General features: G+C 43.2%; 1 protein-coding gene and 1 pseudogene across 1 annotated transcript; one reads left to right on the top strand and one right to left on the bottom strand.

The window, feature by feature from the left end:
* Window positions 1-8594: 8594 nt before the first annotated feature.
* Window positions 8595-9759, top strand: LCE3B (late cornified envelope 3B). The gene is made up of 2 exons (XM_037997562.2): window positions 8595-8662; window positions 9197-9759. The coding sequence occupies exon 2, from the start codon at window positions 9216-9218 to the stop codon at window positions 9501-9503; it is 288 nt and encodes a 95-aa protein (XP_037853490.1). The 5' UTR covers window positions 8595-8662; window positions 9197-9215; the 3' UTR covers window positions 9504-9759.
* A 5429-nt stretch (window positions 9760-15188) lies between these two features.
* Window positions 15189-15464, bottom strand: LOC103223999 (late cornified envelope protein 3A-like; annotated as a pseudogene).
* Window positions 15465-15702: the final 238 nt, after the last annotated feature.

Below are 15702 nucleotides of genomic sequence, written 5' to 3'. Positions count from 1 at the left end.
ATGTTTCACAAGATGAGAAGAATGAGAGACAATACTTCTCTTCACTCATAGGGAGACCATGAGGACTTATGTGTTGCTGCTAGAAAGAGGCTGCAGAGGGCCACAGGGCTGCAGGGAGGAACATTCACCTTTTTTCTATATGGAAGATCTGGGTGTTGAGGAGGTAGGAAGGGATCCTTGAAAGGTGAATCGTTGATGGGTGTAAGGAGAGAGATGGAGATGGTTGCAGAGGTACACACTGAGAGGAACTTAGGGGAAGTGAGAAAAATAAAAACCTGATCATTGCAGGAGTTGTAAACTGGATATATTCATAGGGTCAATGACTTGTATACTACTCATGGTGTGCCAGTGGCTTGACATACAGTAAATAATTTAATCCTCACTGCAGTCCTTCAAGTTAGGTACAACCCTTGTCCCATTTTACAGATGAGAATCATTATGGAGTGAGTGTCCAGGGTCTCCCAACAGCTGCCATGAAAACCTTGGCAGTTTTGCTGAGAAGCCTATGCTCCTGATGGCTGTGGTGTTCGGAGTTCTTCTAAAATGTTTTAAGAGATGTGAGTAAACAGTGGATTTGTTTGGTAATTATTTTAGTCCACAGTATTTTGTTGTTTGAATTATACATCACTAAACCACCAAACCATATGAATCACACTTCTAAGGAGTTCACCTCCTAGAGTTTGGACCCAGAGTGTAGTATTCAGCTGCACCACAGGATTAAAATCATTATTCTTGATGTGCGTTAAAAGAACAATTCACTTTCACTACCAATTTTGAGAATGTTAATGAACTGGAGAAAGACTCAGTAAAAATTCAAGCCTTGGTGCTCATCAGGAAAATACTAGCAATCCAAGGAGGTCTCATAAACTGAGCCAAAGTGAAAGAGCAGATCTTAAGAGTAGTTTAGGGCTAGATACAACAGAGAAATTAATGTATCCAGTAATAGGCGAATATATTAAATTTTAGAAGTTTTTTTTCCCAACTCTTGGGAAATAGGGAAATGAAAATTACTCCCCTCTTCTGTGTTCATAGACATTCATTTTCTTAACTCATTGTGATGAAAAAGGTACCCAAAGGGATCCTATGAGGAAGTTGATGTCAGAACTGCTCTGATGAGTTTAGATCAACTGCCCAGCTCGATTCCTCTTAGTTGCCACGCCTGGGTTTATTGCTCTTGGATGGATACAGGCTCCACATCTTACTCATCCCATTAACTGTCCCAAGTGACAGCAGGTGACAACATCTGAGTTCATCATTTACTCAGGCTGAATTCATCATTTAATCATTCAACTGGCTAAGAAAGATTTCTTTAAGAAGTTACCACAGGTGTAGGACTTATAAAAGCCTATTATATACACTTTTGATTCACTACTACAACCACTTGCTACTCAAAAATTGTGAAATTCTTGAATAAAATCAGCCTAGGAGACATAAAGAATGTTGTGTTATGACTTCTAGACCAAGTCCAACACCCATTCATTCATAATTTATCTGCTCATAGTTATCTGGCACTGGTCTAGGTGCTTAGATCAGTTTGAAACAAGACGGAGTCCCCTCTCAGGGATCTTATGTTCCAGTGGGTCCATTAGAGATGTTTTCCGATTTCCTTGCCTGACAGCACATTTAGACAAAGGTGGTTCTATATTCAGCTGGATTCCCACTCTGGAGCACTTGACAGATGCTGGTAAAGGGTGGCTAAACCCAGTGAAGGTGCCCATCATGGGCAAACTTTTGAGAAGTGGGTATCATTGTTTGGGTGAATACAAAAAGGGCATTCAATGTCTGGTTGCTTCCACACCGAAGGTAGGAGCTTAGTGAGGCAAGGGGTAGGTGGGTGAATCCAATGGTGAAATGTTTGTTTACAGTTGAAAAGTCCTTGTCCCTTCCCAGTGCCTTTCTCACTTCCCAGTTCTCAGTGAACAACCCCATTCACCCAGGTATCTTGAAAGTGCTTCTGTTTGGTACTTGGCTATAATGTATGGAGCAAATTAAAAAAATGGCCACACCTATATCCTTCCCTGTATCAGGATACTCAGACACATTTAATGTAATAATAATGTTTTATCAAAACCTTATAATTTTAGGATATGTTTGAAACTTACTTGTGTATTCCATTTTTATATACTTTTAATATATCATGATTCAGGATAAAATACATATCTATTGTTATAATAAATGCATTGGGAAAATACTATAGAGTTTAGTGCTCTCTCTACAACCTTGGTCCACTTCGTGTCTGGTGCTCACGGTGATCATATTAACCTCATTATAATCACACCCATCAATTACCATTTCTGTGTGGACAAATCTCTCTTAGTCATCCCATCCAATTTGAATTACTCTCTTCCCTGGGTCTCTTAGAATCAATACTGCAGTCACTAAGATCCTGACACAAGGTTACTTAAATGTATGTTAATCCGTGATGTATATTACCAAAGCCATTGTAGATTTCTTATACCTGTCTCTGAATTTACCTGTGATATCCCTGGGTCATTTTGCCTTCATATAAACAGATTGGTTTTGCCTCAGACATCTCTACCTTAATACAGCTCTTAGGAGAGGCAGGGAAAGATTAAAACCTGGAAGTTCCTGTCTCCAAAACAGATGCTCTTAATGAGAAAATTATTCTACCTTTGAGATTGTACATGTCCCCAGTGCTCCCCTCAGCCCTGTTCTACCTCGACCTCAGCATTGTCTCTTTCTCCTGGGCACCTCCTTGATGTTTCGTGGGTCCACAAATTTCTCTTAGTTGCCATGCCTGGGCTTACTGCCCTTGGATGGATACAGGCTCCACATCTTATCCCATCAACAATCCCAAGTGACAGCAGGTGACACCATCTGGATTCATCATTTATTCAGAGTCACTACAGAACCAAAAGGGACTAATGCCCCAAAACCCTGACTTCAGGCCTGGGGACACCCACACACTGTATTCCAGCACCCTTGCCTGGCTCAGGCTTAGTTTCCTACTTATCTGTCAGTCTCACTATTCCATCAGCCTAAGAGGTGGGTATGGTATCTTCTTCAGTCTTGAATATGCTTTGCCCAGCACAGTGTCACCATCTCAATATAACTTGTTTAAAGAAGGAATGATGTTAATGAATGAAAAATAAAGAATTGCAGACCTACAGAAAGACTGAGGCACAGATATGTGAATAGTCATGGGCTTTTTTCAATCCCCACTCTCCTCAAAACTCTTGACACTTGCCATGGAGATGCAGAGGCCTTGGGGCTACAGAGGCAAAGAAGCTGACTCCTAAACAAGACCCACACTCTCACCCCTCCCAATCCCACCACCCATTTGCTGCCTGCAAAACAAAATAGAGAAAGAGCTCCAAGGTTTGCTCAGTCCTCACTGGAATCAGGATACCTCAACCCAAGCTACTTTCTATTTCCTGCTCTCCTCTGCTTGGGAATTTTTCCTAAGTTGTGGATTCAAAGCCACATATGCTTTGAAATAAATATAGAAAGATCCAATTTAAAAAATTAATACAATTACCTATTATTATCTCTCTTTTTACTTCATCTATAGTCACTATACTTTTCCCAAGACATCCTGGAAGTAAAACTAGGAGGAGCTTCAAGCCTCTCCCAATGTCCCTCAAAGTGGGTACTCAGACATGCTCCTCAGTGTCCACTGCAGTCTCTTCCCACTGAGCCTCAGCTCTGGGAGCTGTCATAGCCTCAACTCTGGAGTACGCTCCATCACAGGCTTTACACATCCCACTAGGCACAGCATCAGCCCTCTGGATGCTGTCACTCATGCAGTGACCAGGGCACTGAAAACCACAGTGGAGCAGGGCTGGATGATCCAGTGAAGCAAAGAGAGAAGCCTCTTCCCAGTGTGGTGCTTTTCCTCCTCCCTCACCTCTGCACCTCGTTGGTGGAGAAGTCCCATGGAACATTAGTAAAGATGATAAGGATGGGAATGCCGTTGTAGAATTTACTCTTAATAGTCTGAAAATTGGGCATGCACCATATATTCTAATCTTTTGTGTTTCAAAGCCATTTGCATCAACAAATGTTTGATTTCTAACTCAAGTGTATCCTTGTCTTAGTAATCCCTTCTTAGGTCTTATTTCTAGAAAGATCCTCACTCAACAGAATGCCCAGGTGTAGTTGCAGCCAGAACACTCTTGTTTTGCCCACTCCAGATTTTCTCTGTCAAATATCATTGCGCTCTTTCAATGCTTTCATTCACTTTTCCCCTAACCACTCTGCTGAGGTTTTGCATTCCACAATGAACAAACCTGTGTCCATTCCAAACCCCCTGGAGATGAGACCTCCCTCAGAGTCAAAGTGTATTCATTGAGCACACAGTATCTGTCACTAAAGTGATGCAGCCGCCTGGGACCTAGCACAGATCCTTCATGCCTCTAGTATGTCCAATCCTCTCCCTACATTCAGGATAGGCAGAATGTTGAGAGAAAACATGGTAAAAGATAATTGTAGCAAAGAATTGGCAAAAGAGATGGAAGTTGTTGAGGAAAAGGAATTTGGCAAGGTCATATTGGTCAGGGTCTTCTATTGCCTCCCAGAGAGTTTTCCCTTTTCCCCATGGACTACAGGTAAGTAGTACATGAATATTCTCACCATCCAACACCCAGCTCCCTGTCCTCCCTCTTGATCTTCCATGATATTCCTATTCCTGAAAGACTTCCTCCCTGACCTTCCAAACCCCATCACGTCTCCAGCAACTACCCAGTTTCTGCTTCCAATTGCCTTTACAGTACCTGTGTATGGTCATTATGAAGCTTCCACCCAACATTCCTGAACTTGCTTCTCGTTTGCCCTCAGGGACCTGGAATCTTGGCATTTATTGATTTGATTGACGCCAGAAAGGGTAGGAGCATCCAAAACTGCCCCCTTCTTATAAAAACCCAAGAGCCTACAAACTTGTATATTGAACAGTCTAAAGTCAGTACAACAAAAACAGGAAGCATTGTCTTTTCTGGTCGTTGTTTTTTCCCATGCTGTGTTGAATCTCTCTTGAAAATACCTCAGGGAAATTTCACATTTCGTCAGTCACTTCTATGGATATTAAAGTCCAGACCAGCTAAATTTAATTCTGAACAAAACTTGAAACTCAAATTCTCCCTTGCACACAAGCATTGCCCAGGTATCTCCCAGGAGACTGGAGTTGGAAGGGGAATATGATGGGCTCTTTCTCTCATTCACTACCACCTCTCCATCTTTTTCCTGAGTACCCCTTCCTCCTCCTTTGTATTGGGAGATGGAAAAGGGGAGGGGAAATCAGTATACATGTGACTGTACCACTAGCTTCCTCTATTGGCAGGTTCTGCAGGAGGGCTGTCTTATAGGGTGCTATTGTGAGTGCTTCTGGAGCATCTTCAAGGATTTTCCTCGCAGCATGATTTCCAGACATGGGATGAGCAGTCAGATTTAACCCTTCAGGTACTGCCTAAGCTCCTACCTTCATTGTCACCAGCCATAGCTTCTGGATAATGAGGTCTCTCTGCCCAACAGAAAACCTTCCTAAGCACAATACTAGCAAGACTGTGGAAGCTGGTCTTCCTTCTTAGATGTCATCTGCTGTTATGTCTCAACGTCCTGTTCTATCTCTTCAATTCCTTTTCTTTATTCAACAATAGGCTCAGAGGTTAGAACATCAAGTCTACTACCATAGCAGACATTCTGCTGAGGGATAAAGGAATAAAGATTTCTTGAAGGAATCTCTAACATCTACAAGCTGTCATTGTGAATCCTGCCCTTTCAATTGACCTCTGTTGTAGGAAGACAACCAGTTTCCCTCCCCCGTAGAAGATTAGGGGGAGACTACAATATTGTCTTTCAGGACAATAACTTCCCTATCTAAAAAATTCTCACCAAAGTTCAGCCTTCCAAATATATAACTGAACCAGAGAAATAGAGTTCCATTTTTTTTTCTTAGCAAGTCCTGCAGAGATTTTCAGCAGCTTATCCTGAGGTTACACTAGTATATGGGGATAAGAGGCATCTATTATTTTCATCTTTTGACTTCAGCCAACATCTTAACACAAGAAGAAAATTTGGGTCCAACATCTTCTTACACACTGGGTCCTACCAGAGCTTTCTCAGGAAAATAGAGAGAAGTGTAAATATCTCAAAATACCACTTAATCTGAGGGGAAAATTCAAATTCATATAAGAAACTTAGGTATGTTGGAGATATGTGGCACTTTCTGGCTACTGATTCCCATTTTCCTTAAGAATGACTTAGCTGCTTGCCATGGAATGTAATAGTCACAGTCATAGCAGGAACAGAATGGAGACGGAACTGTGAGTTGTAAGCAAAGGGAGAAGAATTCTGTTTGTTGACTCATTCTTCATTGCTGATGTGGAATGTCCAAAATGCACTCCAGGGAGCTAAACCTGAGGTCCTGCAGTGCCTGTTCCCATAGTACCAGTTGGAATGACTAAGTCATGAAATTCTTCCTGGATTCATCCAGCCAGAGCAGTCTCTGTATTTCCTTGCTGTCTTTGGACCACAGGAAGCCAAGGCTCCTCAGGATGGGACTCCTGGGACTTATCATTCTCAGGGAGGTGGCCTTGTGCTGTAGGGGAAGTGACCAGATCATGATCTTATAGCTACTGTTTGTCAGCACAGGACAAATCCTGTGCGTGTGAGGACTGTGAACACCTGATCTCAGAAGGAGGACAGTGAGTGACAGGAGGAATCACTACGGTAGAAGGGAGATTAATGCGCTCTCCAGGTCTTGTGGGGTGGCTTTCAAGACAGGCAGTCAAGAACGGGGCTGGAGGAAAGCCTAACAGTCATCCACTATGTTTTATAAAACAGAGGTAACACGATATATTGAATGTCATTGGCAAGGATGCTTTGTTCCTTTGAAACTTGCCCAAAATGTGTGATTTATGTTTCTTCTCAATTAATGCTTCCACCTCCTACCTCTCCCAGCTGCCAATGACTCAGGGTTGCAACCCATGCAGGAAAATGGCTATCATGCTTTCTCTGTTGGGAGGACAAGCCTTGCTTATGATAAACACAAGATACAGAGAAATGAATGTTCAGATTTGCAGCAAAGTCTAAACCCCAGTAACTTTTTAACTGAATTTTTCAAAAGATTGTGCCCCTTTTCAGCTTCACCAGTGTGGAATGAGAAAGTATCCATTTCAATCATCATGAGTAATTCCTTCCAATGCACTAGCAATTGGTGGGTTCTAAAGAATGTAAAAGAAATGGGCGCCTAGTGTAGCCCTGGAGCTAAGCCCAAAAATATCCCTTCAGCAAGAGGCCTCTGCAGACAGAAGAATATCAGAGAGGAGAGTCAATCCTATTCCTCCTCCTCCATTCCCAAGCCACATTCCTAGAGACAATTCACTCTCTCTTAAATATCTCAAAATAAATCATGGAATTCTGCCTTCAACCTCCCACCATGTTTTAAAGAGGGTAAGTTGTAAAGTGCATGCTCTGATAGGGAGTTTGTTGTCTAAAAGCCATAAACTATCAAGTAGAGGGATTTACATAAACTATCAAGTACAGGGATAACAGGCATTTACCATAAACATGTATTATTTAAAATTACCATTTAACCTAAATATAATGTTCTGTTATACTTCTGACTTTAATTTTTTAGAAACAAATAGCAAAGTACAGGTATTGTAATAATAGAGGTGAATTCAGTGAAAAATTCATGTCTAAAACTATCATAAAATCGAATGGGAAAAATAAGAATCAGACTATATTTCATCCTACAGACACGTTAGAATGCATAAGGTTTGTTCCATTAAATGTGATGCACATGATGTCACTACCATCACTAACCTCATCATCCGCAATTCATTGAACAAATCATCTTCATGACTCTCACCAATTATCTTATATATTTTTTGCTCATGGACCATTTTATTTGCTTACCATCAGTATCATACATCCCATGGGAAGCTAAATATGGGCCAACTTATGTTTTTCATATTAAGTATGAGTCTTGTGATCTCAACTGTTGCATGTTCCTTAATGATTTCGTCTGCTTATTCATATAATCCTACCTTAATCCTCTTATGGGCTCCAACTGCCCCAGACAGGGCATGGGTCCCATCCTCCATTCACTACCTAATACATCTCATTCCCAGGGTCCAGTGGTCTCAGATCATCCAACATCCCCAAGAGTCAGGAGCCAATTACATCTCAACAAACCATACCCCTGGGGAATATGCAGAGGAATAGGGAACTGATGTCCAAAAAAAAGATGTTTGTATCCCAGGATGCATCACATGATATCATATCAGACACATATGTTTACATCTCTGATGTAAGTCCAGTTAACTTTGAAAGTCTCTAGATCAGGAAATGTGTCATATGCATCTATACATTCTCACTGCAAAATGCAAGGGACAGAGCTCAGACTAAAGCATCTGAGCTAAATGAGTGAAAGGAGAAGAAATGACAGGTCCCCAACACACGTGGAGATCTGTCATCAAGACTTCCTGGTTTCCTCTTGACAGGCATCTTGGCAAGCATGAAGGAAGATGCTGGAGGCCTGGGATGGGAGTGTTTGGCTCTGCCACCTCCCCTTGTGGTGAAAGCAGCATGCCTGGGTTGTGCATCACTAACCCTGCACAAGATAAAAAGGCTCTTATTTTGGGCTCCTCATCCACAGCCTCCTAAAGAACAGCCTTCTCCTCCTTAGTATCTTCTGTATCGGGCAAGTATCTAGAGGGGACTCGCAGCTGGGGATGTCTGGAGAAGATAAGCCCAGATTTTACTAGGGAAGGGGGAAGCAGAGGTGTCAGATGTACACGCAGCAGGAAGAGGACTTCAGAGGGCAACTGAGGGTAGGGGAAGGGGCAGTGAGTAAGGAACCTCTTTGGGGTGCATGGAAGTCTGTGACACACCAGAGCCCTGGCTCTCAGTATTCTCTCTACTCTTCCTAAGAGATGCATACATGCCCAGTGATATTCTCTGAGAATCATTACTCAATTAGGTGTTTTTGCATCAGTGTTTCTATGAAGACAGGAGGACTTGGGGCCCAGTTAGAAGACACCAGTATTCTTTTCTGGAAGAGGGAAAAGTGGAAGGAAACGTCTTACCAGGCCAGTTTTACTTGAGATGAGTTTCTGTTTTTATTCGTGAAGTGTATATCTCAGGAAGCAACTGGTCTTAGGACTTCATAAAACCATTTGTAGAGGAGGCACTAGCCTGGAGCTTTTGTGTTGAGCTTTTCCTTTTATCTCTCCAGGCTCTCACCTCCTGCCAAGATGTCCTGCCAGCAGAACCAGCAGCAGTGCCCGCCTCCACCCAAGTGCCCCTCACCCAAATGCCCCCCAAAGAGTTCAGCACAGTGTCTGCCTCCAGCCTCCTCCTGCTGTGCTCCAAGCCCTGGGGGCTGCGGTGGCCCCAGCTCTGAGGGCGGCTGCTGCCTGAGCCACCACAGGCACGGCAGGTCCCACCGATGCCGGCGCCAGAGCTCCAACTCCTGTGACAGGGGCAGTGGTCAGCAAGATGGTGCCTCCAGCTGTGGCTATGGCTCTGGAGGCTGCTGCTGACCTAATTCCTGATGTGGAGACAAGTGACTTTAGAGGAAACAAGTATCTCAAGGACCAAGGAAAAGCCCTAACTTGACAGATCCTTTCTTAGACATCCTAATTAATCATTCATTTATGGGGAAGGATGCTTTTTCCAAAAGGCTCCACCCATGTGTTTTCCAAGACTGTGGAAGCCTCCTTTACTCCTGACAATGTTATCACTTGTGTCTGATTATAGAGAGAAATAAAGCTTCTGAACAGCACCTGCATCTCACTTGTCTTTCACTCTGCTACACAGAAGGCTGCTCAGTGGGTCTCCCCTCCCTCAGCTCCTGAAGGTCTAGCACACCATGCATCCAGAATAATACGAGCTTGTGGCTGGAAAATTAATGGGCCAGATTCTTCTTCATGCAGGGGGTCCCTGTGGGAGATTTGAGGATAGAAGTGTAGGAGAATGGGGAGGTATTGAGAGAGGTTGATGAAAATCTCGTAGAAAAGGCCTGACTTTTCTTGTGTGATACTGTGGGAGGAGTGATTTGATCTTGGAGCCCACAGTTTCTGTTGAGGGTGGCGTAGAGAATCAGAAAATCGACAAGAATGAGACCAAAGAGGATGGAGGGTATGGAGGCAGAAAGAAAGCTCTGAAGGATGAAGATCAAATCAAGCTGCACATAATGGACTTTAGGGAGGGAGGTGAGCTGAAGTTAGTAAATCTGAAGCAATTGGAATTGAAGTTTTCTCTGATGGGAATGCTAATGAAAGACTCTGTGCTCTGAGAAAACAGAAAAAAGAGACAGGATTAATGTTTCTGGGGGTACAGATTACATATCTGTAAATTTCTTTTAAGAGATTTGAGATAGAATTGAATTCATTATTATTATTATTTTCTGTCATGTGTTACTTTTTGAACTCAACAATAATGAGACACAGCCATATTATAGTTGGACTCTAATTGGGGAGCTCCTGTCCCAACTTTGGAATATGGCAGTGTTTTATCTCTACTCAAACCAAAGTGATTATTGTGAATCATCAGTGCTGTTTCATTTTGATAGCTGGATTTTGGAAATAATATTGCAAAACAGGGGGCTGTTTAACCCAAGCCATGATGGTTCTCAAGATAACTTCAGAAAGATGAAAATAAATCATATAGCTGTGGCTAAGTCAAAGTAGAAAGTTTTGAGGGAAATCAGAGGTTGAGCATGGACATTTTAGACAGAGAATAAGACCTATATGATACTTTGGAAATTCAACTGATTATAATACTTTCTTTAAAATTTCATTTTTAAAAAGTGGCAAACTGGAAATCAGTTTTGCTCCAATATACTTGGACACATTATTTCTTAAGAAACTGGAATGAAAAGTGTCAAAAGGAACCATGACTGAAAGTTGAAGTCAAATCTGCTCTGCTAGTCAAATCACTTAACTGGCTGAGAAGGGTTCTCTGAGAAAGTGAACAGATATATGAAACTTACAATTGGATAGACTTGAATCAATGTAATAGGCTTCTTGCCCTGGTACACTTAAGACATGCTTGGGAAGTACTCTTTAAAAGTCAGAATTAAAACACATAATGGATAAAAAAGAAAAAGGATGGGCAAGCTCCTTATGGGAATACCTGAGTCCCACACTAAGGTATGTTGTACATGCAAAGCCTCAAGCATTGATGAAACTAGTTGGCCTAAAATTCATAGGAATTGTGTGCATTTCAGGGTGCATAGAGACTGTGATTGCACAAACATTTGATGAGTGTTGGGGCGATCAGACCCAACACTAGCCTGAGGGGGGCGGTGGCTACGAAGTCCGGTGGAGTCAAAGGAATGAGAAAAGACAAGTTAAGAGAGAAAGTGGGACCAGGGGGCCAATGCTAGTATGGAGGCTGCAAAGGCCCTGAGCTCTGGGAGCCCACGCTATTTATTAGTGATCAAAGAAACAGGTGGTGAGGATGTGGGGGTTGAAAGGAAGCTATGTATCAAGGGAATGAGCTACAGCTGTGATGGTTATCATTTTCTTTGAAACATATGGCTACTTGAGATAATGGGAGTGCTAGAAGCAAGGAGCCAGCAAGTCTAGACACAGTCCAGAGGCCATGATGGGTTTTAGACCCTGGACCCCAGACATAGTCCAAGCCCTGCCTCAGTTTCTCTCCCATCACTCAGCTTTTCTCCCAATAATGAGTGTATCTCCAATGTCGTGCCACTCTAGGCATTGTAGGTACAATGGGAACAGATGAAGTTTCTTTTTACTTGGAGCAGACATCGATTGAGCATGTTGCAGGCTGACATTTTCCTTGCTCTGCATTCAGTTGGATTCTCATACCCTGTGTGTCATGAGTGTCAATGTAGGTGAGGTAAACCTAGCCTTGGAAAAACATTAAGGCATGAAAGTGGTGAATTTTGCATGGACTAAGAAAGCTATCTAGTGGCTATTGGCACCTCAGCAGAGCCAACAACTTTAGAAGGAAGAAGGTAAGTTGCTGATGGCCGAAAATCAGTGGATGTCCTATTGTTACATAACAAACCACCCCAAAACTTAGTGATGTGAAACTACACACTAAGTGATGTGGAATGACAGCCATCTTGGTTTTCTCACAATTTTATGGGTCAGAAATTGAGAAAGGACTCAGCAGGGCAATTCTCATTTCATGCATTTGTCATCAGATGTTGATTGGAGCTGTGGTCACCTGAAGGCTGACTGGGCTGGACATCTGAGAAGGCTCGCTCGGATTGTTGGCTCTTGATGCTGGATGCCAGCTAGGACCTCTTCTGGGGTTGTCACCTGGAGGACCTACATCTGGCCTCTCTTGCATGATGGTCTTAGAATAGCCAGACTTTTTACAAGGTAACTAGCTTCCCCAGAGACAGCCTCCTAAGAGGACCAGATGGAATCTGCATGACCTTTTGTGACCCAGCCTTTGAACTCACATAGCATATTTCAACCATATTCATTTGGTTAAAGGAGTCACAAACTTGCTTAGATTCAAGGTAAGTGGACATAGGCCTAACTTCTCAATGAAAGGAATGTCAAAAAACTTTGAACCATGCCTTAAAACCACCACAAATAGGTATTAGCCAAATCCTCACCCTCTTGTCAGTTCACTCTATATATTGTTGAAGCCCTAGTATAAAATTAATGTTCCCACAGTGTTTTGAAAAGACTCATATTTTGGTCATGTTGGTAACGTATTCAAGCTTTGAAGAGGGTGGCCACTCCTCTTTATGGAACTAGAATGTTCAGAACTATTGCTGCAATAATGATGTCTTACCAAAAGATATCAAAGTTATTTACATATGCCAAATAATTATCTAATTCCTGGCCAACATGGTGAAACCCCATCTCTACTAAAAATACAAAAATTAACCAGGCATGGTGGCTCGTGCCTGTAGTTCCAGCTACTCAGGAGACTGAGGCAGGAGAATCAGTTGAACCTGGGAGGTTGCAGTGAGCAGAGATCGCACCACTGCGCTCCAGCCCTGGAGACAGAGTAAGACTCCACTTAAAAAAAAAATTAAATGCAATGGGAAAATATTAAACTGCTGTTATTTATATTCAGCAGAAACACTGGTGAAATAAACTTAATTATCACTTTATCAATTACTTTATTATTCCTCCCATCAATTATCATTCAATCCCTCCTTTTTCCTAGAGCATTCTGCCCGATGTGATATGAGCTTCCCTGTGTCTGAACCATTCCTATCTCTTTGATCAATAGTGCAGTCAAGTAAATGCTGAAGCAATGTCTGTTACGTCACAGATCTAGACTGCTAGATTTGCAGGTCTGTTATATCAAAGATCTAGACTGCTAATTGATGTCTCTGCTTTTAATTCCAGCATTTCTGGTTCATTTTGCCTTTATTTTTTGGTTTGTTTTTCCCTAGACACCTCTAGGTTTCTCCTGGTATTTAAAAGGGGGAGGCAATGGAGTCTGACTCCAGTGCTCATATTCTTGGTCTGCACACTATTCTGCCTCCCATTATCTTAGCTTGCTTCCCTTTCAGATCCAACTTCTCTCAAAGGGCAGCTTCATTTCTTCCCTCTGCCAGGAAACCTTCTGACCAGGGACTCCTGGCTCTTGGGTCCCATTAGTTCTTCTTAGTCACTTTAGCTAGGCCACCACAGGATCATCACAGGTCATTTTGCAGGCCAGAAACCTCACCCAACACCCACAAACGATACTAGTGACAATGTCTGAACACTTCACTCTTGTCATGGAAACCGGGAGTTACCATCCAAAGGATAAGTCCCATGGACTTCCCACACACTTACATAATAGTTCATATCATTCCAGCTCATACGTGGATTGCTGACTTGTCAGCATCTCAAGGATGAGAATCATATTTTACACATTTCTGAGTCCTTTGTGTCAACATATATCTGAACTGTATCCTCATCTTCTGTTGTTTGAATGAATTAATTAATGAATAAAATAGTATGGACAATTAGTTTTCAACAGTCCTGATAATCAAGGCCAGATATTTGGGTGTTATAGGGACTTCCCGTTTCCCTTCTGTCAGAAAACATCTTGGCACCTACTGAATAATTGTTGAATTTCCTACTGAAGAGTTAGATTTTGAAGAGCTGTTACTTGGAGTAGAACCCATCACCATCATCACTCTCCATATCCCATCTCCTTTTTTCTGATTCTAAATCAAAGTACGAAGAGAGAATAGCTTCATCAGCAAACACCCTGAGCCAATTCATTCCTGCCCAAGGCGCTGTTTCCCTGCTGCCCTTAGGTTAGCAAAACTGTGAGCTTAGGGTCATTGGGTCAGGGTCTGAGAAAGATGGTGAGGGACAAAGGGAGATAGATAGATAGATAGATAGACAGATAGAAAGAAAGAAAACAATGATTTACTTTTTCATTTCTTCCAGGGATCATTGAGCTGAGATGTCCTGAAAGGAAAAACTAATAGCTCTGTCAGCCCCCTCCCAAGTGCCTAACCCTCAAGTATCCTTTTGGTTGTTTGCTGCCAGTCTATTTCTTTTGTGGTTCCAGCTCTGCAGGAAGCTGCTACCAGAGTCACCATGGGCCCACAGATCCCACTGACATGCCCACCAGAGCATTCTGGAGGCTCCAGTTGCTGCCACAGCTCTGGGGGCTGCTGTGGTCCTGGGTCATGAAGACTACACAGTATCAGAGTTGGAGGAACCAGAGGACCAAGGACCTGCTCTCGTCTGGAGCCTCTCCTCCTCTCTGCCATGCCTAGGGCTGAGCTACCAAAGTGTTTTCTGAAGGATCTGAATGGGCCCAGTAAGCTAATTCCCTTTGCTTTCAAGAGCTCTGGGTTTATTCCCTACTCACACTTCTGTCCTTGACCTTGTGACAGACTGCTCACCTCATTCCCATACTAATATACAACCCCACTAAAAGGGTTTTGTGAGTTGAGGGGTGTATGACCCACTTGTGTCTGTTCCTAAGATAGGCCTATGTACCCAATGTGGGGCAGCCTTCCGTAGGGCAAAGACAGGAACGCACTGGACAGAGGGTGCAACGAGGAAACATAGCTTTATTCTTCACAACACAGGGATATTAAAGAAGGAGGGGAAACACTGAGACCAGCAGGATAAACCCCCTGGAGGAGTACTTGAAACTTATGAAGGAACATCTCAGTAGGAAAGAGGAGACAGAGCAAAGAAGCACCAGGCTAGGGCTGGTTCCAGTCGTTTTGGCACTTTCTTTTCTCAAATATTTTCACTTAACCTCGTGGCTCAGGTCAGCAGCAGCCCCCCAGAACTGTGACCACAGCTGGAGCCCCCACCTTGCTGACCACTTCCCCTGTCACGGGAGTTGGAGCTCTGGCGCCAGCAACGGTGGGACCTGCGGCATCTGTGGTGACTCAGGCAGCAGCCACCCTCGGAGCTGGGGCCATAGCCCCCAGAGCTTGGGGCACAGCCAGAGGAAGCTGGAGGCAGACACTGTGCTGGGCTCTTTGCAGGGCACTTGGGTGAAGGCTGGTACTGCTGCTGGTTCTACTGGCAGAACATCTGGGCAGGAGGTCAGGGAGCCTGGGCAAAATAAAAGCAAAGCAAAATACGTGTCAATGCAGGTTTCAGGCCAGGGCCTCTTCATGCTTTGCTTTAATTGTGGATCTCTTCGCCTAAACTCAGTCTGCCCTCCAGCAAAGACTTGGGGAAGAGGAATGCAAAGGGATCTGAAGTTAAACCGTCCTGATACTGCCCCTTCCTCCGGCCCTCTCCCCTGCCCGGGAGGCAGCTGACACTC

The sequence above is a fragment of the Chlorocebus sabaeus genome, chromosome 20 (genome assembly GCF_047675955.1).
Source record: "Chlorocebus sabaeus isolate Y175 chromosome 20, mChlSab1.0.hap1, whole genome shotgun sequence".
Taxonomy (NCBI): domain Eukaryota; kingdom Metazoa; phylum Chordata; class Mammalia; order Primates; family Cercopithecidae; genus Chlorocebus; species Chlorocebus sabaeus.
The sequence above is the reverse complement of the archived record's forward strand: the minus strand, read 5'-3'. Positions and strand labels throughout refer to the sequence as shown.